We start from the raw sequence: 24,443 nt of genomic DNA on the forward strand, positions 1-24,443 counted from the left end.
TAATGTGTCTCTAACAAAAGTTTAGGGCAATGTTCACTGACTGGAACAAGTTACATATTTTTTTCATTCAGATGATAAATATACTATTTACCTTTGGTATAATATTAAAATTAATCTATCACTAAGATAATAAACAATGCAGTCAAAGACAACAGTGTGAAAAAAAGGGGCCTCATGGGAGAATAAAGGAAAAAAAATGATCCAATACCTTTAGGACTAACAAATCATGGATACCGTCTTGAAGAGTTGTTCCATCCTCCTTCAGCAGTCTTATGTAGGCCATTGCAAAATTCTTTTCTCCTTTATCTTTAGCTGCAAAGCATAATACATTCAGATAAGACTGTCTATCAATGAATTAGAATTCACAATTGGTACAAGTTCCCTACTTACACTCTTGAGATGACCTGTGTTTGAACATGAAGCGCAGATGTATCCTTTGCATGTCTTCAATAGGGACTGCTACCTTTTGTAAAATCAGAAAATAATCAGTAGAGTTATGGAAGACAGAGGTGGAAGGTGGTTTCACATGTAATGAACTCCTATTTTAGGATAAATGAGCACCATTTCTGCTGGGTCTGTAATGCCTTTCACAGACCACTTAAAACTATTGAGCCTGAATCCAGTAGCAGATGTGGTGGCTGGTAAGCAACTGTTTGTTAGAATTTGCTCAAAATCTAGCACCACCAAAAAAACAAAGCACTGATCCCAGTAAGTTAAAGCACACAGGTGTTTGTACACTAGAAAATAAACATACTGCAGTCTTATTACTTACACTGTTAAACCATATAGAATTATGCAACACCTCTGGACTACAAAGCTTCCACATTACTAAATTGGTTGTTGATTTATGTGTATGCAAACAGGTGGAAAAGGTATGAGAAGTCTAAAATTTTGTGATTAAATTACTTGTAAAGCCTTGAGTAGAATCCCAGGAACTCATGAGTGCTTTCTTCTTAAAGTAGCATGCCTACTTATAACAAATAGGCAACAAAAAAGACCAACTGCATAAGAAAAAATCCACATTTTTACATGATCAAATTTATAGTTCTGAAACTTCAAAGACCTGTACTCTTTTGTGTTCGTTCACAACTTCCCTTTACAAACCTTACTGCATAACACTCCTTCACATAAACTACACTTTTCAAATTGATCTATTGTTAATGATTCTGTATAAAAGTCTGAATTACAGAATAATTCAAAAAAGAAACTAGTACAGTAAAGAATAAACAGACTGTGTCAATGTTTCAAAAACAACACATAAGCTTCTGTTTCAAATTTCCGTTCCATTCCTGTCCTGCTCAGTCTCGGCAACACAGGCTTGTCATACACAGCAACACCGCCTTCAGTAGTCATCTTAAATAAAAACCACCCTGCTTGCTAACAAGCATGAGATATGCTTTGTATAAACTACTCTGGGGAGCTTTTCCAATCAAAACCATTAGAGCTAGATTAAATATTGGCGTGTCCTAAAGAAATCCAAGACTTTTTTTCTCTCTAAAATCACAGTATGGGGGGTAGTATTTGGGTTTTGGTTTAGTTTGGGGTGTTTTTTTGGATGGAGGTTTTTTTTTGGGGGGCGAGAGTTCTTTTTTTTAAATGACGCAGTTGAAGTTCCTCATCTCCACCATTTCACCAGAATAGAATAAATGCAATACTTAATTTTTGATGAGACATGTTAGGGCATAAGGTTATCTCAGATAACCTCATTTGTTTGGCTAAACAAAATCTTAATATAATTTTCTAGGCTAAATTATAAGCCTCAGTGATCGTATCTCTGTAATTACTGATGTATGAGTAAGGCTCTATCCTTCTAGCTGTATTCAGGACCAAAGTATTTTTTTGAAAAAGCTGATGCTGTGCAACTTTTCTGTGTAAGGTACCAAGAAACTAAGAGAAAAAAAAGCAAGTAAATAGTATCTACGCCATACCTTTAATGTTTCCATCCAACGTGGCTGTTTGACCTGATAGTAAAGGACTGATCTATATTCACTCACAGGCTTGTCCCCCGCTCCCAAGCAAACAGCATTCTTACAAAAAGGAGGAAAGAAACAGTGCTTAGTGGTTCATTGACCTCTGTAAATTTTTATGACTTCAGCAAAACCAAAGAAAGAAGCAAGCCATCGAAGGAGAGTCTCCTCCGGGAACGCTGGCCTGGCTGCAGGCAGCAGCTTTACCTCAGCGGTTTTACCTCAGTGCAGCCCCACCCTCACTTCCAGCTACACACACTGCTCCGCTCTCTTTGCCCTCAGAAACCCGCCATGGCAGCCAGGAGCAGTGCAGAAGGCACAGCTCCCACCTGTAAGGCACCCAGGCCTTGGCGCTAAGGCGAGCCTTTCCCCAGCTAACAAGCTCCACGGCTTGGGCTGGGTGGCGCAGCTCCAGCTTGGAACCCTTGGAGGCACCACATGAAAGCTTCAGGTTGAAGGCCAGCATATAACACGGAGCATGAAGGCCTGTCTCTAACAAACAGGTTTGAATTTGGATATGGCATCATTCAAAATAAATAATTAAAGCACCAACAGAGAGGAAGCAATAATATTAAGATACAGCATTTTCCACGCTTCTGAAAGTAATGAAAATAAACTTCCCCCATAATTATACTGGACCTACCCACAAACTGTATTTTACAGGAGTTACACCGTGGGTTGTAAGAAGAGCTGAGTGATGAACACCTATAAAAATCATAGAATGGTTTGGGTTGGAAGGGACCTTAAAGACCATCTAAGTTCCACCTCCTGCCACTGGCAGGGACACCCTCCACCAGGATAGGTTGCTCCCAGCCCCGTCCAGCCTGGCCTTGAGCAACCCAGGGATGGGGCACCCGCAGCTGCTCTGGGCAGCCTGGGCCAGCGCCTCACCGTCCTCACAATTATTTCTTCCTTACATCTATTCTAAATCTACCCTCTTTCAGTTTAGACTTGATTTCTCTCCTCAAATTGATGAACTTCGGTAACCAAGGCACCATTTCAATTAGTAGAAGAAACACAAAGCAAAAATAAATCTACCTTGGTTATTCTATTTACTTCTCCATTTACTTTAAAATACTCTATTCCAGCAGAATGTCACAAGTGTTTGGCTGCATACCAGAGATGATTAAACATTGTAGTGACTAAATGTTCCAAACTGAATGTTGTAGAGGCACTGACGTTACGCCCTCCTGCATTTTGTCTGCATCTAGAATGTCCCATTCCCTAATGGCTAGCAGAACTAGTAAAGAACCAACTTAAAAAACTTGTTGTAACCAAGGAATTCAGTTTGTTTAGCAAGCTTGTGAGGAGACTTGGCCTAGATCTGTCTTCCCTAAGCTGACTGTGGTGGAGAATTGTACATGTAGAATAAGTGCTAATGCTGATAATCGAAGGGGCAAGATCACTGACACCTCACCAGGCGTCAGACATGAAATTTAAGTGCATGAGAAAAGCGAACACTAAATTATCTACTGAAGAAACAGATGAAACTAACCCTATATAAGGTTACACTAGCTACTGAAAATGTGCAATTTTCCTGCTGAAAATCCAGTGAATCTTGGAAATCTGCTTCAAGCATCAGAATGCCTTGTGACGCCATGGGTATGATGCTGATACCTGAAGATGATTTGTAAGGTCTGGTCAGGATGATTTAACTGAGGAAATGTATGTCTCACCTGCCTGAATGGAGTTTTTTCAAGGTTTATGCAGCAACTTGTTTGAACGTATTCTGTGACTCTAACTTGCAACAAAAGGCCTTGTACTTGCTACAGTAAATCTAGTGCTAGCTCTTCAAATGAAACTAGTTTGACACCTAAACTGAGCCAACCACTTTCCTGTTTAGTGAACATATACCTGTTTCAACCCATGGTTAATTAGAAATATTTAATCTAAAATCAATGGGTTTGAAACTTTATTGGTATACATTAATTTTTTGGGGGCTACAGGGAAAATCCAGTTACTTTTGTTACTACTTGCACTTAACAGCATTTCAATTAACTCCTCAAAATTGTTGTTTAAATAGGCTTATTACCCACAGAAAGCAAGCATGAATGGAACATATATTTGAGGTCATAGACAAAGTGACAAATCTGCTTTCTCCTAGTATTTGGAGGAACTGTGTCTGCAGAACTGAACATACATCATATTGGAATGCAAGGTTTAATGCATTGCAAGAGGTTAATTTCTTAAAGAATACTCTGGTATATGTATTTTAAGCGTAATATCTGTGAATAGACAGAGGCTGCTGAAGCTGATTTCACAACACAGTTAACTTCTATACATGCAAATCATGTGGTTAGGTATTGTCATAGGTATTAGGTAGTGTTTTGTAGCCAGGGTTACAATTTGTTGTGTGGACTCTAAGTATTACATGGTTTTAGGATTTTCTTCAATCAAGCTTTAAATTTACATTTTAGGTTAAGCATTTAATTGTAGATCATAAACATATTTCAGCAAGTCATGAACTACAATGAGTTACTCCGTCTTTATTTTATCTCAAGAAGTAACTTTATGATTTCACCCTGATGATCACAGTACTGATTTTACTAACAGTGTAATGCTTAGAAAAGAAACGGCCAAAAATCCCAAAAAATTTCCCTAAGGAAAAGGCAAAAATTGTTCACAATGGAAACAGACAAGCAAAAATACACTGTAAATATTTATGTTGCATATGTACTGTGTCCCCACTCCTTTGTTGTCACTATTTTTTTCTTTTTTGCCATGTACTTCATTCAAGGGACAGCGACAGTATCTTCCTGGCACAATTCATGGGTTTGTTATGTAACAAAAATGGTACTTCTCACATTTTAATGTGCAAATTGCATTCTTCTGGGGATTTCCACAAGAAAAACCCAAGAGTAAAAATGCAGTAATTGTCAGAAGCAGCATTTGTTCCTTGGCACAGCTAAAATAGGTCATTGAATGTTTTTTCTCGTTACAGTTTTATACAACATATTTGTAGGACTTACAGATACGTCACTTCAAACATCATAAAAATTATCACCCACAAGATGTCAGAAGATGACACAAGTGAGGAAACCGCAAGTTTTTGTACAATGATATTTTATAAAAATCTGTAAGAAGCTTAAGGCTTACTTCTGAAATGCAACTCATTTCTATGTCCATCATGCAGGAAAAAGAAAACTTACTGGCATCACTTTTCCTTCTTCATCACAGACACACATTATCACTTCCACATTTCTCTGAGTAGTTTTATTGTATTTATCAAAATCTCCATACAGTAATGTAATATAAATGTCATTTCTTATATCTCCTGAAAGAGAAATTGAAAGGTTAAAAATTAATGAAAATGTTGTGAGAGCATAGGGTCAACTGAACTTCACAAGAGTATCTCATTTTCTGCAGTGAAACAGATAAAAATGTGGTGGTTTTCCATCTTAATTTAAATTTTCAGCTCTGTTATTCTTAGCTGAGATACTACGATGTGATGTGACACGAACCAAATGTCCTCAAAGTGACTGGAAACAATTCTCGTCCTGCACTGACACCTGCTGGTGAGGTAACAATGAGGCCATTACTGAATTTTCGCTAAATACACAGCTCTCTAGAGGCAGCTTCATATTTTAGTTTTGTCCAGCAAACAAAATTACTTTTAAAAGTATCAAGATTTTAAATTCGTAAGGGCAGGAATGTTTTTTGGGGTTTTTTTTGTTTGTTTGTTTTAAAGAAGGAGCACTCCAGACAGTGAGTAACTTTAATTGGTAAATATCATCAATAAAAACGTCAAGCAATTGTTAACGCAGATGTTTTATTATTAAAGGATAGTGATGAGTTACAATAAAAATAAGGTTAATTTAAAATTCAAGTAGGCATCCACCATAATCTACTTACAAGACAAAAAAGCTATGTAAAAAGAGCTGGGATTATCCCTCACTCTGTTGCTTTTATTTTTTCTGTTTAGGTACTAGAAAATACTTTGCAAGGATTTCACTATTTTATATAAGCCTCTAATACTGGAACAAAACTTACCATGAAGAGTGAATTCTAAAGAGCCTCTGAGTTACCCATTACAGAAGTAAGTAAGGCTGCTGCTCATGCTCATTAACCTAGAGAATGAAAACAGATCCATTCCTATTACAGAACAAAGCACCTCCTACCTGGCATGATTATTTCAGGAAATCCTAGCTTTCTAGCAACAACTGTGGTTCTGTCTACAAGATGTGGGTAGTCCTTTCTAGTTTGAATGACATCTCCAACAAGCATTTTCACAGTTACCCAGAGACCTTTTAAAAGAAAAAAAATAGATTATATTGATGGTAAAAAAAAAAAAATAAAATAAAAAATTGTCTTCAGATGATTGCATCTTCTAGCCACCAAAATAACAGTAATAAGAATTCACTTCCACCACTTCCTTTAGGTAAAAGCTCTATAATCTAAAACTGTAGCTGCTAATTTAAATAACCTCTAAGAATCTGCAACAAACTCATGATTTTCCACTTCCAGTTACAAAGTTGATCCACCTCCATGGTGGTGCTCTGTCTCTAACATGAAAGCCTTTCTCTAAAACGTAAACAATATAAAATTATGTTGCAAACACGCACACACACCATTACTTTAAAAAAATAAATAAATATATTTTTACCTTGTCCACCACTGTCTCCTTTTGATGCAGTGACTTTGGTTAGGAGACTGTGCAAAAAGTCATTCTCTGCCACTACCCTGCAGGAGAAACAATGTCTACTAGGAATTAAGTGCTAAATATATCAAACACCACTCAGAACACAGATGACAAACAGCCTCAGAGTCCTTTTTGCACTACTTGACCTTATTATATGTTATGTAATTTCATTGTCTTTCACCCAGAGTTACAGATCACTCACGTTAAGCTTATGTGTACACTGAAGTGAAAAACGTTCCATCAACATCTTTAGGAACCTCATTTTGTGACAGTGACAATATGAAAGCTTTTTTTTGTAGGAAGGCACAATGTGAATGCATTCAACAACATGCCAGTCCACTCTGCTTTCCCTGATAAACAGCCTGACAAATGAATGAATTTATTTTTTCTTTGACTACTTTTGAAACTAGAAACAAATTCTCACACAACAAGTATGTTGGATCCAATTGTAAATGAATGAAGTAATAAACCAGTGTGTCATACTTGGGTCTTTCAGAATTATGTTTATTCTTCATAGTATATAGCAGCAGCACTATGTAGAATGCATAAATATGTTTCCAGTGAATATTGGTATTTCTGCATTTGATCTCCAAGTGCCACATTTTTAGGCAGCTGAATTAGCATTTCTTTTGAAAATAGTTTGTGTGTGACAATTCAACTAATTTTTAAGTGAAACCAAATTTTTAATCAGATTTTTCTCAAATTCAAAACAGAATCAAGTACACAAGTTACTAATTATCCATACTTCTAAAGCTTATTTCTGAGAGTGTATAACCATTTAACTTGGGTTTTACTAATTAGGATTTGGTACCAGCTATCTGAAGGAGCACATTCATAGAAACGTACATTAACATGCTATGTAATCCCTGGCAAGTCTTAAATGCTTTTAAAGTGATACTTAAATACTTATTACTATTAAAACATAAAATTATTGAAAGGAAAAACTTTTTTTCTTAAAACATGCAACAGATTGTTACAGCCAAAGGCACATAGAAATATTTTTGTGCATATAAAAAACCCATATATATGACTATCTTACGGGTGAAAGGGAATGAAGTGCTGTTTTTCTTCATCACTTTCAGCTTTTCCTTTTATGATATCTGTAATATCCATAACTAGAAGAGTAAAAGAAAAATCATCAAAACATATAATAGCATTGCAAAATAACTCCTCTTACCTATGAATGATGGACACTAATGTTCTTGTGCCTCAAGATAACTATAAATTTTTCACTAGCAAGCAGTGTAGCCCAACAGGGCTAGATTTGTGGGGCAGAACATCAGTGCAAAGTCCACACTACAAACACGGCATGTAAAGAGAGAATTACTTCAGACTAGTTTTAGTGTAATCCTGTGAATACAGGTTTGAGTGCATTGGTGGTGCTCTTGGGACATGGTTTTATTCCATCTGCATGGAATTCTATTAATATACTCTAGTATTGTGCTTTGGTTTGCACTGTGTAGCAGTAAGTAGGAATTATTTGGAAATTAAATTCTAAACCACATTTCTGATCTAAACTAAAATGTTAAGGTAGGTGCAGTCTTTATGGACTTTAAAAAAAAAAATCAAATATGGTAAATAGTTGATATAGCTGTCTGGTATTCTGACATGTCTTGGTAGAGATTCTTTGTTCCAGGGTTGGCCAGTATCACTTTGATCCTGCTTCAGATATAGCACAGGAGACAGTTACCTGCCACTCCAAAAGGCCGCCTTAGTCCTTGCGTGTATTTCTTTGAGTTACTGTCTTTGAGATCCATCCTTCCAACTCTGACTATTTGACAAACTAAGTAAATTTTGTCTCTGCTAAGGTCTTTATTTCCAAGATCCTAAGATACAAACAAAAAAGAATAGAAATATTACTTGGGTAAGAACCAAGTTGTGAAATTTAAACAAGACCTCCAGTAACTAGTTGAGCCTTGGTAATCAAGGTGGTATTAAGGGGGAGGGAAAATGCCAAAAACCACTGCAAAACAAAAGAAACTGAGACAACAGAAAGGATTACAAACCTGGCAGTTTAAGTTTGAAGAAAATATATGGTAAGATAAACTGAGAAAGCAGTAGCAATCAAGAGGTACAGGAGATTTTAAAAAAATAAGTCATCAGTACATTTATGGGGCAGCAAATTGATTTGAAAAAAGGACACTGAAGCATTGTCACTGCCTTAAGGCACTCGATGACTGGTCATCTTACTCTTTTTCTAAGATTACTTCTGCTTTCTCCTTTGTCTTGCTCAGTCTTCAGGAGTCCTGATTCTGACCACAGAGAAGAGACAATCCAATTTGTAAATACGAAGTAAGTTTAACTGGAAAACACTTACTGTGAATACTACTTTAAGATTGTTGAGCATGTCAATTTCCTTTGGAAATCCTTTACTCCCCCATCTCACCAAGTAGTTCTCACTGTTTTGAAGACAAATACCTTATTGTCATGTGATTTAAAAAGTTCTTCCCTTTCACAATACATTAAAAACCACAGTACATAACAAAGGTTGCATAACAGACAATGGTCTGTAGTGATAGTTTAAATACCACACTAAAAAGACAAGAACAATGTTATACAAAATACCATCGGTAAGTTTTGAAAAATAACTTGCACCTAAGACACAATGGCACCTTTTTTGGAGGAAATATTACCATCATCATAGTCTGTTTGATAGGAATACTCAACAGAATCTTAATCTACCTTTGCATTTATAAATTACTCCTAATTTGTCCCCTTCCCCTGCTTCAGCACTTTACTTTAGACAACATACCCTATCAAGGATAACCTCCTAACTTTGAAGTGGTCTCAGGCTTCTTTAAAATCCTGAAATGTTTATAGGTAGTTCCTGGACTGAACATATTTGGGATCCTTTACCCTAGAATTCTTTAGTAGCCACCAACAGCTAGAACTGTCCACACTTCCCTTTCCTTTTGGTTTTCTTCCTTTTACTTATATATTATCTGCATTACTAGCATGTTAGCAACTATTTTACTTCACTTTGGCTAGCTCCTTTTGCTGCTATTTGCAGCTTAAAAAAAAAGTTTACCTTATAATTGTTGATTTCTGTGGATCATATAGTGACATAAAGAGTTCTGCATCCTCTCCAATTCGGCAAACAAAATTCCGCACAAAAACGTATAGACTGTGGGTGGGGGATGAAGACATTCGGGAGTACGATGCATAATCTGGTTGATCCTTTGACTACTCAGAAGGAGAAAAATCATTAGCCAGATCCTTGAACTGAAACGGTGGAATACTACAAGCAGTTTCAATTTCTATCATGTGCAACAGTTAATCTTGAAAAATCACAGAAAATCTGGATAAAGATACTTGTTTCCAGCAAATAGCATTGCCCTGTATACTCCTCTGAAAGGCATTATTTAATACCACAAACATGACTAGCAGATAAGTTTCTGGCCCTCACTCACATTACTGAAGTGTCACAACAGCCCAACTTTTGTCAAGTGATTTATTTGCTTTATTACAGTTTACTTTCTCATGGGTGGAAAGCCCAAGTAACTTACAAACCCAAAAAGGTCAAGAAAGTGTAGTCACCTGCTCTGCATTGTAAAAGATGAAATTTATGCACCCATCAGCTTTGCTTAGGCATACTAATACTCATGTTCACAAAATTATGCAGAGTTCATGGAGCTTCTCTTTAGTGAGCTTAAATTCTTCAACTCCATCAGACTAACTAACAAGCAGCAACATACAGCAAGCAGTGTTGTCACAAGATCCTCTAAAAAAGAGCCTTGGTTAGTCATAGCTTGCAGCCTGAACTCAAAGTATGTAACTATTCGCTACGTGAATCAGCCTACTGAGTAGCCCACAGATGGAACAAAGAGATGTATTTCTATTTAGGAATCCAAGAATGGATTTAGAATCGGCTTTAGACACAGGCTTTCAGCCTAGCCCGCAGCCTGAATCCAGTGCACAAATCCAACTCACTCAACTTGAGGCTTAGCCATATTTATAACATATGAAAGTGACTTTACTTTTAATTAAGTCAGAAGCAAAAATTTCCACCAACTTCTCCAGTAGAAGGTTACATCTTCAACCCTTGTATTGGTTTTTCATTTTGATTTTAGCAAAGGAAGCATTAAGTTTGGCCAGTCATTCCTACCATTTCCTCCTTAATTCGCTCAGTGATTTTATTAGTCGCTTCTTCGTGTGCATGAAATAGACTGATGACACTGGTTTTATCTGGATCTAAGATATTTCCATCTTCATCTCTAACTATTAGATCTAGCTCAAGTATTCTGTGAAAATACAAAGGGCATGATCGCAGGGTTAATTCCTTCTGTAAAATAAAGCTTAGAAATATAACGTACAAGGAGATGCTTCAAGTTTTAAAGCAATAAAGTAAGTTTAAATACAGGCAACAATATTTAATTGAAGAAAAATTTAACTAAACCCCACCATGTTCTTTTCAAGCTGTTGTACAGTATTTACCTGTTTTAGGAATTTATAGTAATGTCACCAAAACATTTCAATGCTTATCACATAAAATAGATTCACCATGTTCAATGACTTCAAGAAGTCTTCATCTCTTTTGCTTTTAACATATGACCTTTGTAACCAAGATGCCTAGGGTTTTTTCTGTCACCTTCTGCTTTTATGTTGCTCTTACCCTCCCTGTCCCGTTACTCGACTACTATGCTCTGTTCTCCTTTTAAACATCCCCTCCACCCCTACTCCTCTAAAGGAAGAAGCTTGCTGTCTCATGATTTGGAGAGAAGAGAAGAGCGTGAAAAGAAAAGCCTGAGTGCAAAGAAATATTAGTGTTGTCTTAATCAGAGCTAGGCTTCTTTGACTGGAATATTTCAAAATAGTATCTGTCTTGCAGTGACCATGCAGCTCCATATAGCATGGTGTGTTCTGTAAGAATACAGTTTAGCTGTGCATCCAAATCACAATGAACATGTTGAGTTTCTTAACACTCACAGTCATTGTTTGTGTCTAGCCACAGGTAACTGAAGCCTTTCAGCCGTATATAGGTGTTCAGGCCACAGTAACCACAGTCACTTGCAATAGCTAAATGCAGTTTATAAGTAGATTCCAATGCTTATAAAACCAATACTATGAAAGCTTGTTTACCAAACTCTCTCTTCCCCTTTATCAGATGGTGGAACACCACTCAATCCCACATAACCTCATTTTTGCCAAACATGTTGTGTTGCAGTGACTTTTCATTAGCAAGAAGCAGACAAGGTGTTTTGCCAGATAACTATTCTACCCTTGCTTGTTTCACTTCTATTACCAGAACCAGAGTTCTGCCAGAAAATTCCCTAGTAAAACAGCAGGGTTGGGGAGGCGGACACAGGACACAACACAAAGGTAGAGGGGTGGTGTGACGCCTTTAGCAAAGGCTCTGTATGCTTCAGACATTTGCAATTCGTCCTCCACACTAAGGTCTCTCAGCACCACTTGTGAAATAGTAGCATAATACTAGTAGAGGTAGGCTATGTTAGTGAAGGATGGACGAGTTTTGGGTCCCCAGCATGCTGATGCTATATGTAGATAAAAGCCAATTATCTGACCTGAAATCTTTACAATGACAAGCTCATATACCTATAATTAACAAGTATATCTATATTTTGAAAAAGCAATTTGCTATGAGAAACTTCAACATGGTATCTACTGTTATCACAGGAACAGCAGGGAGAAATTTGAAAAGGAAGATTTAATATGTCTACATCTCACGTTAAAGAGTTACAAAACTGCAAAAAAGGAAACTTTTATCATCATCTCTGTTCTAGCTGGGTGCTTTACAAGAAATAGTGTTTCCCTTAAGCAACGTAGGCCACTTACTTGTTACCATAGTCAATTTTGGAAGTGACTTTCTGTTTGAGTTCTTTGAGCTCATCTTTTGGCAAAGTCCCAGACAGAAGCTGTGACCGCCACTCCATTAAGTCATACATCATAGACTGCACCTGCTGGAACTGCTCACTCTTATTTGCCTAAAATATAAAAGAAGAAAAAAAAAAAAGATTTCAACTTGAAGTTGTAGTGAAACATTGGCCTTGACAGTTAGAGGACTTGTCATATTTAATGTTAAATGATTGCAGGAGCAAGAATTAAGCAAATTCTTGAGTCTGACTTTCTTCCTCCACTCATGCCACAAATTGTAAGGACAGGCTCTCCCATGCAACCGTAAATAAATGACAAGAAATTTAAGCAGTGCATATAGGGATAGGGAATGACAATATTTGTTTTATTAAGTTGTGCTGGTTTAAAGTTCTTTAATTAAGTCTTATCAAGAGAAAACATTACAGAAGCAATTTACTTCTGTATGAGATACTGTTAAAAGCATTCTGGGGAAAAAAAATTGATTATGGTATTAACACATTTAAGAGATAGGTAAAGAATAAATAGAAGTCACTAAAGTAGTTCAGTGTCATTCACTGAAACAGGAAAAGTTTTAATTGTTGACTTAAATATGAGAAAGGCTAACGAGTGATGTGTTTCAGAAAAGATATTGTTGAGGGAAAACTACACCATATTTACGAATTTTTTTTGCTCCAAGTAAAAAGCAAAATGCAATGGCTGGGATCCTGGAGCACTCAGAGTGCAACCTGTTGAAACAGGTTATCCATTAGGAAAGGCTACTCAGGTACTAGAGAATTCACCATCATTTGGTGGTTTTTCTAGTCAACACTTTATGACTTTGGCCATCAGACTTAGGTTAAACATTTTACTAGAATCAGTGGGGATTAATGTAGGATTACAACATGCAAAATATCTACCATTATGCAAATGTAAAAATTAGCTTTCTATCCTTTTATTTCAAATTTTGTCTCTCAGAGTGTTGTAGTCCAAGGACAGGTATTGTTATGTATAAAGGATAGTTGAGGTCTAAAAAAATATTTCTGGTCCAATTAAAATAAAAAGATATTTTTAAAAAATCATTAATCACAGCTACAGTTCTGTACTACGCTGTGGGCACTACAAGCATTTGCGAAAGGCCACCATGACTATAGGTTGCTTGCTTACAAGGAACACAGATGCTGATACAATGGCCATTTTGACTAATACCTCCAAATTCATTGCACTTCTATGTACTGTAAAAGTGCTCACAGGAAAAAATGTTTTTCTCCAAGTTGAAGAAAAGAAAATGTTTTTCTTGAAGAAATGTAAAATGAAGATATTGAAAGTAAAAAGTCTGACTTCCTGAAATTGCCAATTGTTAATAGCTACACAGTCCCAGTAACCCCTGAACAACTTTTTTTCTAGCATCCCAAGAACATGGTGAATCTTTTTCAAATGCATCTTAGTTATGTTTGATACTCCTATCTTAAAACTTGTCAGCTCTGCAAAGAACAATTATGAAAAAATTATCGTGTACAAGATACTCAAGGTTGAAACTAAAGACATGATATTACACCACTCAGCAGTAATTCAGCCTTTTAATTTAAAGCCATTGAAGGAAATAGTAGCCATCTAAGCAGTAATGAAAAAGTAATTTCTTAAATCCCCCCATATCCTGCCCTGCATCTAAGAAAAGACACTCATTTAAACAAGAACTCAATATGCATAAGTAGGACTAATTAACAGGCCATACATGGCATGCAAAAATGTCATACCACATAGAGCTGTTTCCAGATGCTTCCCCATTCCCAAAGAGTAGTGGTAACTTCTTGAACTAAAGGAATTTCAGCAGGTATTGTATTTTCCGTATGTCTAGGAAAGAATCAGAAAATTTAACACAGTGAAATGAGAAAAGCTAACTGCTTTTCATGGGTTTAAATTTTAGTTACTGTGTTTAAGGCAGGGGTCCTCAAACTTTTTAACCAGGGGGCCAGCGCGCGGATGAAGTGGCAGGAATTCATCTGCAACTGCTTGGTTTTCCCCCCAGCCCCCATGGGGGGGGGTGGGGGGGGGGGGGTGTGTGTCTGTAAATACCAGGGGGCGGATTGAGGACCCTGGGGGGCCGTATCTGGCCTGCAGGCCGTAGTTTGAGGACCCCTGGTTTAAGGCATATAAATGCCTTAAAACTTTTCTTTTTTAGCAGACAAGATCCTTAATGTAACAAAACAGTTAAATTCAATACCTTTTCTTTTCAACAGTAACTTCCTTGATGTGGATGAAAGATTTCGGAAATATTCCCTGTTGAAGGAGGAAAAAAGAATTCCACACTTACTCTACAAAAACTTGTAGGTAACAACCATGAATATGGACATGAACTGTAATCTCCAAATTAACTGCTATCTAGTTTTCTGTCTAGATAGATGCATTTCTGTTGACAAATATTAGAAGTATTGTTGTATCCTTTCCTGCGAACATAGAATGCATAGAATTACATTTATTCATAGGAAACACCATCTTCCACTCCCCTCCCCTCATCTACTCCCCCAGAAAACAGCACATACAGTTTGAATACAGTAAAGAAACATTTTCTCTGTGCATCAGCCCGTACCTTTCATATTCTAGGAAAACCAATGTAGTCTAATTTAGAGATCAGCTTGATTACCAAACCAGGTATTACCAGGGACACTGATAAAGGATCATTGCCTCTACTAAAAGAAATACTGATAGGGAAAATCACTCAGGATGAATTAAAAAAAATGGCCACTGACATGCAGGATAGTAAACTGAAAGTTTACTTTGAGGTATGATAGTCAAGAACACTGTGCGTAAGATTAAAATTGGTTTGAGAAAAAAAGAACGGCCTTTCATTTGCAACACACAAGGAAGAGAGATGCTTAGTAAAGCCATAAATTCTCAGCCCTCCCCAGGTATATGGGGCACCACTGCAATTGAGATTATGGTCTTATTTTGAACTACCTAGGGCCATGCAGGAAGATGCCCCCGAAGGTGTAGCAAAGGAGGCAGCAGATTTCATGACATTCTCAACATTTATTTTAATTGACCTGTGTAGAAAAAAATAGTCACCTGACAAAAGGTTCTAATGTGATATGTCCTTGCTCTACAGTAACTGAAATGTTTTAAGTCATGCTAAAGGAATGTTTGACCACAATCTATCCATGACAATACCCACATTAACTTGCAAATCTAGTCTTGGTAATTAAACTAGGTTCTTCTTGGATTCTTCCCTATTTAATAACCAACAACCATATGTGGTACTTTACAAAGCCTTTCTCTGAATTAGATTTCAGCTTTTACAGCTTTATATAGTTTCTTCTTTTAGCACTGGACCTGAATCAGAAAACAGTCATGTCTTATCACTTCCACAGTTTTTCATTAAGATTTAAGTTCAAAAGAGTCTGTGAAGAAGCCAAGTATAAGAAGAAGGTCCCGTTAATAGGAAATGTAGTGAAATCTCAGTATGTGAACTTACTAATACTTCTTAAAACACTTCATACATGTTGACCTTGAAGCCTTTAACAATTTTAAGAATTAGTTAAAAGAAAGTGGTTACTTCTGGTAACTATTTTCCTTTTTTAGTTTTAGACTAAATTTCAATCAATTAAAACAAAATTTTTATTAGAATAACCAGAAATAGCATTTTGAGTTTAAAGAAAGTCAAGGTAGTATTTAAAACACAGTTGGAGTATTGGACAGGCTGGAAGGACGGTTAGGCATTCTCTTATATCCACCCTCAAGTATTGCAGGCCAACCAGCTGATCAACTGTTTTGAGTAGCTTCCACTGAAATATTATGCTGTATCAAGAACTTATGGCGAACCAACTTATCACTAGCCTGGCTTCCATCTCATATGTGATGAGCTACAAATGGAAGCAAGCAAATAAGGTATACCATGCAGTCGTATTGGAGCTCACAGAGACACCGGATAGAAGTCTGGAGAAAACAATTATGCATAATTATCACAAACAATTACTCATTTATCTATCTTTTGGGATGTCCACTCATTGAGCAACAAAATGAAACAGTAAATCAAGCATCTAATACTTACACAATGAAACCAAAATATTTTGCTATCACATACAGTTTGAGAATGCACACAAATTAATTATTCTAAGTTAATGCAAGTTATTGTGAATACCTACAAGCCACTGAATACAAAATTCTAATAAAGTAAAAATAGACAACTTAAGACTCTTCTGATTTTTTTCTGATGGCATATTCTCTGCCAAAAACTGTCCCTCTGCTCCCCAGATATCCCTTTTTAAGTGGCTATAAAGGTTTTGCACATCCTTTTTCCAGGCTACAGAGAAGCAACTTTCACAAAACATTTTCACTGTAATACAGGCATTAGTCTCTAACTTCAAATGCCTTTGCATTGCTGCTCCTTAAAAAAATCTGATACTCAGAGCAGGTTTCAAAAAACACCTTTCTTCTAGAAAAGTGCATTTTAATATAAAAAGTAATTTTCTTGCTACTTAACTCAGAAGTTGTCATACCCAGGATGAAAAGTATTCATTTGTAGCTCTCCATCTTTAGGTATAAGACTATTGACCTATTTTTTATTAATTTGATCTTTTTGTACATTAGAGAGATAGTTAAGAAATTAAGTCTCATGGAGCTGTATATATTGAATGTAGCCTAAAGACTATTTAGAAAAAAGTGCAGAAACAGACACATCTAGCAGCAAATTAACTCAAAAAGTTATTTCAAATGATGTCTTCATCACCTGAAGACACAGTACTTCTTTTTTCATTCATCTGCTTCTCCCAGTCATCACTTTATTACCAACATTGTCCAGGACAAATGCTGATCATTTTATTCATCTTGAAAGGAAAGAGAATGGAGATAGCTGACTTCAGATGTCAGAATAGAACTAACTGGTAAGGGATATGAAAAAAACCCAGCTTCATGGGTTGATTCCTTTAAAATAGACTCACAGGAATGAAGAACATGACCTTACCTCTGATCCTTTATGTCTTACTAGATAGCCCTTGTACCAATCTAAAAGAAAGAAATGTTACACTTAGCATGACAGAACACGTGCATAAAAAAACCCAAAGTCCTAGTTTGTATTTCCTATAAGAACTATCTAGCACAGGATGTCTAAAAATTAATAGTTCCTTCAAAAATACATAGAGGAAAGAGAAGTGAATATCAGGAAGCATATTTATCATGACTCACACATTAGCAAGTATGATTGTATGGTCTATTGTCAAGTCTTGCATAGTAAGTGCAGATAATCTTACACAAAGTTTAACACACACACGACACGTAAAAAAGGTAGGATAAGTTGTTTTGTAATTAATATATAACACAAGCATATATATCTGTCCATCAACCAAGATCACTCATGATACTGGATAGTGCATGAAGCTCTTCGGTTGTGTTCTAGGTGTAGTATTGATCTAATGCAGTATGTGGCTGTTACATACCCAACCTCCTTGAATGTAAGAAGAGTAAGCTGTCGCTGCCATGGGGAATTATAGCTTTTGGACCCAACACAAATAACCAGCTTCCTAGTGTAAAGTTCAATTTGGAACCTCAAGAAAATGAAGAGCTATTACGGGACTTCTTAACAAGAAACCCTTTCTGAATGAAAAGGGTGCAGTATTGCAGTAGTGGGAATTAAAATCCTAATTCAGATTTTGTTCCATCTATGCCCCAGTTAAGTCACAATAAATTTCTACCAAAAACATAAAATGGAGAGTTCAGCCTTACTAAATTACAGCAGAAGCTGTGTCCACTGTGCACAAATTCCATCATGAAACACTACCTGCACAGCAACAGTATCCAACTCTGTTTAATACTTCTATTTCACCCCAAAGAAAGCATTTTATGACTTAAAGCATAAGTTTTCTGATGATAATTTCAGTAACAGATATTATCTCTTCCCTACCACCTTTTCTCTCACCATTTGTAATGCAGCACAGGTATTTCAGCCATGCAACCAAAGCAGAAAAACAATAATCCCAAACCCCAAACAATACTGAGAAAGGCAAAGTTAAAAGGACACTGACCTCAAAGATAGTCTTGGGACAGATAGTTTTTTCAGGTTTTTCAGCACTGGGATATTTTTTTTCCCCAGTATTTTCTCAACAATAAAATTCCAATTTACTTCTAAAATCGAATTATTTGCACATAGTCTCAAATTTACAACCAAGTGTGTAAAATCTATTTAATCCCATTTACTGTGACTGCACATGTATATTCTGTGCATATATTTTGTGCATGCCAAACAAACTGAAAGAGCACGTAAAATGAGCACAGGAAAAAAACCCAACTGTTACTGTTGGTTACCCTTCAGCTGCAGCTGGCAGCACATTTTTTAAAATAGCTGATAAAAGGTGGGCTTCACCTGCACAATACAAAAGGTTCCATTCCCTTGTTGACAGACTTATACCATAAAGCAACTACGACACAGCATGTTAAAGGCAGAGGATTCAGAAAAGACTTTTAGAGAAAAAATAACCTTATAAGATCACCACTCAACTTGCTAAGCTGACAACCTGACAACAAAGGTACTACTACAGGAGTCAGAAACCTGAAATGCTGTTTCTGCAATTAACAGGGATAATATAGGGTGAGGGGGTTTCTGGTTTGCCAACGCATTTTTCTCATAGCAGATATATTTAGAATGGAGGCTTAAAGAATTATGCAGACCTTTCATTTTTTAGGATAGGGCATAGATCAGTTACTCATAACTTAGAGAAACACATCTCTTAACTAATAGTCTAACAAGTGACATCAAAATTTTGATGCTTAGAGATACTGAATTTCTCTTAGAAACAAAAGAAAAAAAAATGCTTCTGTGCTCCAAAACATTGGAGGAATGGTTTCTGAGATGCTCTTCTCTCAAACACTTGGTTGTTTGCATGCAAAATGACCTAGAACTGTAAGTGGAATGGGCTGGGCTCAAACAGCCTCAGATTCTTTGCAGCCCTATGACCACAACGTACAGTGGGTCTTTCAACACTGAACTGTCTCTATAACTGCCTAATGCAGCAGTTGGCTTCTCTTTTTATTATAACTACAGTTAGTAAGATATAACTGGCAGACAGTGGAAGTAGGTTGAAGAAGATAATTTTACAATACATTTTGCAAAGCTTGAAGGATTTTTTTTAAGCTCTTACCTTGTCAAGAACATCACTGCAGATTGAAACTAAATTACTACTACAATGACACTTGCAGATACCTAACTGTTGAGTTGGCAATAATAATTGCATCCTCGTTGCTTTATACTAATAAAAACTTCAGTAGCTTCAGCAGACTTGGGAGAGAATTCAGTAAGATTGTGACAGTACAGTTCAAATCAATATGGAGAAATACAGTATCACTACAGTTTCGACTATGAATTCAGCTTCACAAATGCATGCTGCTTGTATTTATTTTACAGTTATGTCAGTTGGTCAGATACCTCCACATACCAACTATGGCCAGTTTGGATCGGCATATTGACTGTCTATTGTACGTGACTTGCCTCGGACTGTTGCTGCTTAGGTTGTTCAGCAAGTCAGATGGTTTTCAAAAATGTTTCTGTTATGCTGACCTACAGACTACTTAAACATACTAGATTTCCGTATTATATTATTCGATGACTAGGGTGCTGAATATCTTCTAGCAAGAAATATTTAGTTTAGAGGCAAAAATGGACTCCATTAAAACCTCAATCAAATCTAATGCAAGTTCCACCAGGTATATTACAAGCTGGCATGAACTTCACAAACTCGATGTTCACCTCGATGACTTCCTCATTTGATAATGGCTTCCCAAAAAACCACATGAACCATAAAATTTCTCATTTTTCCTCTCCAAAAGTGAATAGGTTCTTCCGCAAAATAGAACACCACCACTAATACAAATAAGAATTCTGGACATTAATGTAACACAGGGAATTGCTGGGAAGTAGAAGGATTAAGTTATTCACACAGAGAAACCAATACAACTGACTTACCTTCACAGGACTCCAAGATATGGACCACATCACCAATCTGTAGAGGCAGTTGCGATGCTCCTGTGCCTTTGAAATTGTATATAGCTGAAAAATTAAAGGTTGAAAATACTGTTTTTCAATACAGCCATATACCGCAGTTAAACTGAAAACCAGGCATGGTTATTAAGATCCTGATACTATCATAAATACACTAGAATAAACAAATAGAAACATAATTCCATCAAGAAGCTTCATCTATTACTATTACTTAATTGCTTTTCTGGTGATAATACAAAGGTGTTGAAAATGGCCAATGCTGAAAACAAACTGAAAAAAACCAGCATACACATGAAAACAAGCTATTTATCATAACTGCTCTGCACAGGATTTAAAAGCAACTATTTAGATGCAGGTCTTCAATATATACACATTCATTGTGCTTCAGAATTGTTAGTACACTGGTCTAAGAATTTAAGTGGCCTGTTTACAGAAATTTATGGCTACACTTGTGAGAAGGGGCGCAGAGACACATATGAAAACTGAACTTACTGAATTCTTTCCTGAGTTTAGAAGTTTCACCTTAACGTGAAACTCTATCATATGGAAACAGTAGAAAGTTTCATAATTTTCTGTATTTCATCATTCTGAAAAGAACACAGGAACAGCAAGATTTTAGAAGTGTTCTAATCAGAAGTATATCTGCATGTGGTTAGGAAACAGCCAAGTTCCAAACAGCATTGAAGAAATTAGGCTTCTTAACTAGTTCTTACATTCTAGGGCTGCAGGATGTGGGCTGCTACAGTAAGCATTTCGTTCTGTATATTTTGTTTCTTCATGGGCTTAGTTATAGACTTTTACAATAGCATTACAGTTGAAGTGGTTATAAAAGCTAGTATCACACAGGGAAACCAATTAAAATATGTAAGGCTGAACACACAATTACATTGTAGAAGCAGGAACAGTACACCAGCTATTAAACATGACCTGTGTTGTGCAGTAAAGATATCAGCTAGCAGAGTTTTCTCTCTTTTCTCATGGCAGCGTCCCAACCCATCCACATATACAAAGCATCAAAACTTGTAGTATTATGGACTAGGGGAAAACCAATCTAGAAAGCTGAGCCTGTCTTCAGTATATTCCTGCATTACTTTTGCTCCCTCCTCCAGGCTTCTAAAGCAGGATATTAATCTCTGCTAGGCCAAAATGTACACTAATGACATATTTTACTTAAACAGTTAAAATTATGTTTAAAGTCTCAAATTAAATTGCCTTTCATGACAATGCCTAAGGTAGGAGTGTAGAGCTAAACAGATTCATCCTCTTCACTTTTTCAGGCATTCCATGCATTATGTTTCTTCTTTCTTTTGCCATCATTACATTAATTATATTACTGGAAAAAAATTAGAAGGAATTTCAGATTTAATTAAGAGGCTTATAGGACAAAAAATAAGTTCTTATTTTTCTTGATGTGAAGAAGCCTTAGTTCCTCCTCCTGATTAGTTAGAGCAGGGCTTGAACCACTAAACATAAAATGGGGGGGGGGAAGAGGAAAAAAAACCACTAAAAACTTTCAAGTAAGGCTCTGCTGTCCAGATTCAGCCATTTTTTTCAAAAGAATCTTGAAAACACTGACACGCCGATCCTCAGAGAACTGCCCTAGCTCAACACAAAATTCAATTTAAGTAGTAGGTGTGTGTAGTACATGTGTACTTATGTTCTGATTGGCTTCCTCTCATTAGTCTTGAAACAGATTTCAAGAAAAGGAAGATGGCAAACAGCCCTCCTAAGTTATCACAACCTTTAAAGAGGTATTTCCAGTAGACTCTGTGTGTGCTCTTACTCTTTTCCTGAAATGTACAGATTAAGATTACTGTTGACTATAAACTGCTCTGCTTAAAGTTGTATTTGTCTCAAAATACAGATGCAAATTACTGAGTCATATATTCACCTTGCAGCTTGCTTTTGCTCTCTCAGAAACTTAATTCAAGAATAATTCATATATTGAAAAGTGCAGTAACAAACTGACAAAGGAAGTGGCTGTACCAGCTAAGACTTTTCTAAATGACTAAGTGGAAACGTCATGAGAAAGATTTTGCTGTAGAATTTTGATTGTTTGGTAGGATGAGTTTAACAAATTCCTTTACAAAGTTTTAAGCTATAGACCTACCCAGATATTTTGTGATAAGAAATTTTTTCCCATATACCATTGCAAAAACCTCTATGGTCAAACAACCTACCATCAGCTACATCCAGATGTATTATCTACAGCACCAGACAGCTTAACTATCACATCTGCTCATTTTTGAATAAAAAATTGACTATTATACCAAATTATGTCTTCAGTCAACTGTGACCCATAGTTTCCCTTACAAACTCTGACCCTCTTATATTGAGAGTATAACCTCAGAGTTCACCAGCCTAGAGGAAGGTTTCCTTTCCCTCCACCCTCTGTTGATATCTTTGGTGTTGTGTGTGTGCAGTTTTGTGCGTACAAACACATATTTCATTTATTTTGCTCTTCAAAAATACTATATAAGCTGTGCTTATTTAAAGTTTTTTTTTTTTTTTTTTTGAAAGATACTTAAAATAAGGGGGGTTGGGTTTTGTGTGTTTTTTTTTTTTTTAAATAAACTCTCCAGCCATTAGAAATAATAGCCCCTTCAAATCAGTCTGAATAACTTTCTACCACACTACTCCCTGGCATTCACGGTCACAGCTATAAATACAAAATGAGACAGTATCCTCAGGGCACAGAAGGTGGCCTGCTTAAAGACCCCGGCATTCACTCTAAACCCTGTAGCAGTTACTGACCTCAGGAGCAACTGACATCATGGCAATAAGATTAGTGGGAGAGACTGGGACAGCATATGCCCCTCCACAGCAAGTAGCATCAAGCTAAGGTGTTCCCGTCAGTGGTGTGTCTGTACACAGATGCTGTCAGATGCTCCCAGAACAGCACAGAGAATGCGCAGGAACTCAAACCTTAAGGCAGTGTTCCTAAATATGGACTTTACAGTTCATTAAGAATACAGTTAGCAAATTTCCCCCTGGATAAGCAAAGAATAAGACCTATCTTTCTAGAGATCACCATAACCTCAGGTATAATTTTATAGGAGGACACAACCACACACACAGAGGGGACACAGAAAACAAACAAAAACAGCAATGCAAAATGCCCTTAGATTCCAGGAGTTTGGTTTAGCTCCTCTGGGAGACAAGCTGAAAGCCAGTACACTGCAACAGAAATACTGCTTCAGAAAGCAAGCCTAAAATGTACCAGGTCAAACTGCTAACATAAAAAAAAATTCCAAACTGAACTCTGCCCAAGCAAAAGTGGGCTTTGAATTGTACCTCAGGAAGATGGAAGCGATTCCCATCATTCCCACAAAGCTATGCCCAAAGAACCCTTTCTTGTTCAGCAAAAAAAAGACACCCTGTAAAGACAACTACTCTAAGAAGCTTCCATGTCTGACTCTACTACCACACTCACATTCAGGCACCCAGAGCAGCAGTGAAGACATTTACCAGCATCGATCAGAGCAGCAGAAAGTGAGTATGAAGGCTGAAGGGAACGGCTATGACTCCATTTAATTCCTACCTATCCGTTAAAGCCAGAGCTGTCGGTGCGATATGCACATTCCCCCAGTAGATATATACGTGTGCATGCTGTTGAATATAAGCATGGCTATGAAGCCTGTTTCATTAAGCTTGTTTTCCAAAGTTGAGTAATGTCGGGAGAGGACATTTCTCTTGACATTCCAAGATACAAGGTAAATGAATAGTCAAACTTTGTTCAGAGTAGAATTCCTATTAAAATATTAATTCAAACAACCACAGATTGAGACAGTTAACACTTCATAATTTAAATTGTATGTCCTCAATTTAGAAGATGACACACAGTAAAAATATTTTTAAATACCACACTTCGTACCTTGTTTGGGAACATTCACACACAAAACACTCTAGAAAACTCACAGTAATCCAGGTTAACAGAATCCTTTCCTTGGAAAGCTAGATGTCCTCAGTATTCATGCACTTTAAAAACCCCAGACTGTTGCTATTCACATGGTCAGGCTGTAATCTAACAAAAGATGGGATC

At 36.7% G+C, this 24,443-nt stretch overlaps 1 protein-coding gene across 2 annotated transcripts in view; it reads right to left on the minus strand.

Moving 5' to 3' along the window:
* Positions 1 to 24,443, minus strand: part of DOCK2 (dedicator of cytokinesis 2) — a 197,745-nt gene that overhangs the window by 166,898 nt on the left and 6,404 nt on the right. The window contains exons 2-17 of one of the 2 annotated variants that reach the window (XM_080399958.1): positions 20,366 to 20,449; positions 17,375 to 17,415; positions 14,639 to 14,694; positions 14,172 to 14,268; positions 12,400 to 12,548; positions 10,712 to 10,847; positions 9,635 to 9,789; positions 8,924 to 9,005; positions 8,297 to 8,432; positions 7,646 to 7,721; positions 6,571 to 6,647; positions 6,086 to 6,211; positions 5,117 to 5,241; positions 1,929 to 2,027; positions 391 to 463; positions 209 to 312 (exon numbers count right to left, since the gene is read on the minus strand). In XM_080399958.1, the coding sequence (XP_080256084.1) occupies positions 209 to 312; positions 391 to 463; positions 1,929 to 2,027; positions 5,117 to 5,241; positions 6,086 to 6,211; positions 6,571 to 6,647; positions 7,646 to 7,721; positions 8,297 to 8,432; positions 8,924 to 9,005; positions 9,635 to 9,789; positions 10,712 to 10,847; positions 12,400 to 12,548; positions 14,172 to 14,268; positions 14,639 to 14,694; positions 17,375 to 17,415; positions 20,366 to 20,449 (1,616 nt within the window). Of the gene's footprint in view, positions 1 to 208; positions 313 to 390; positions 464 to 1,928; positions 2,028 to 5,116; positions 5,242 to 6,085; positions 6,212 to 6,570; positions 6,666 to 7,645; positions 7,722 to 8,296; positions 8,433 to 8,923; positions 9,006 to 9,634; positions 9,790 to 10,711; positions 10,848 to 12,399; positions 12,549 to 14,171; positions 14,269 to 14,638; positions 14,695 to 17,374; positions 17,416 to 20,365; positions 20,450 to 24,443 lie in introns of both variants that reach the window. The other variant, XM_080399959.1, reaches the window with a different exon arrangement.

This window comes from Falco punctatus, assembly GCF_963210335.1.
Source record: "Falco punctatus genome assembly, chromosome: 8".
Classification (NCBI taxonomy): Eukaryota; Metazoa; Chordata; class Aves; order Falconiformes; family Falconidae; genus Falco; species Falco punctatus.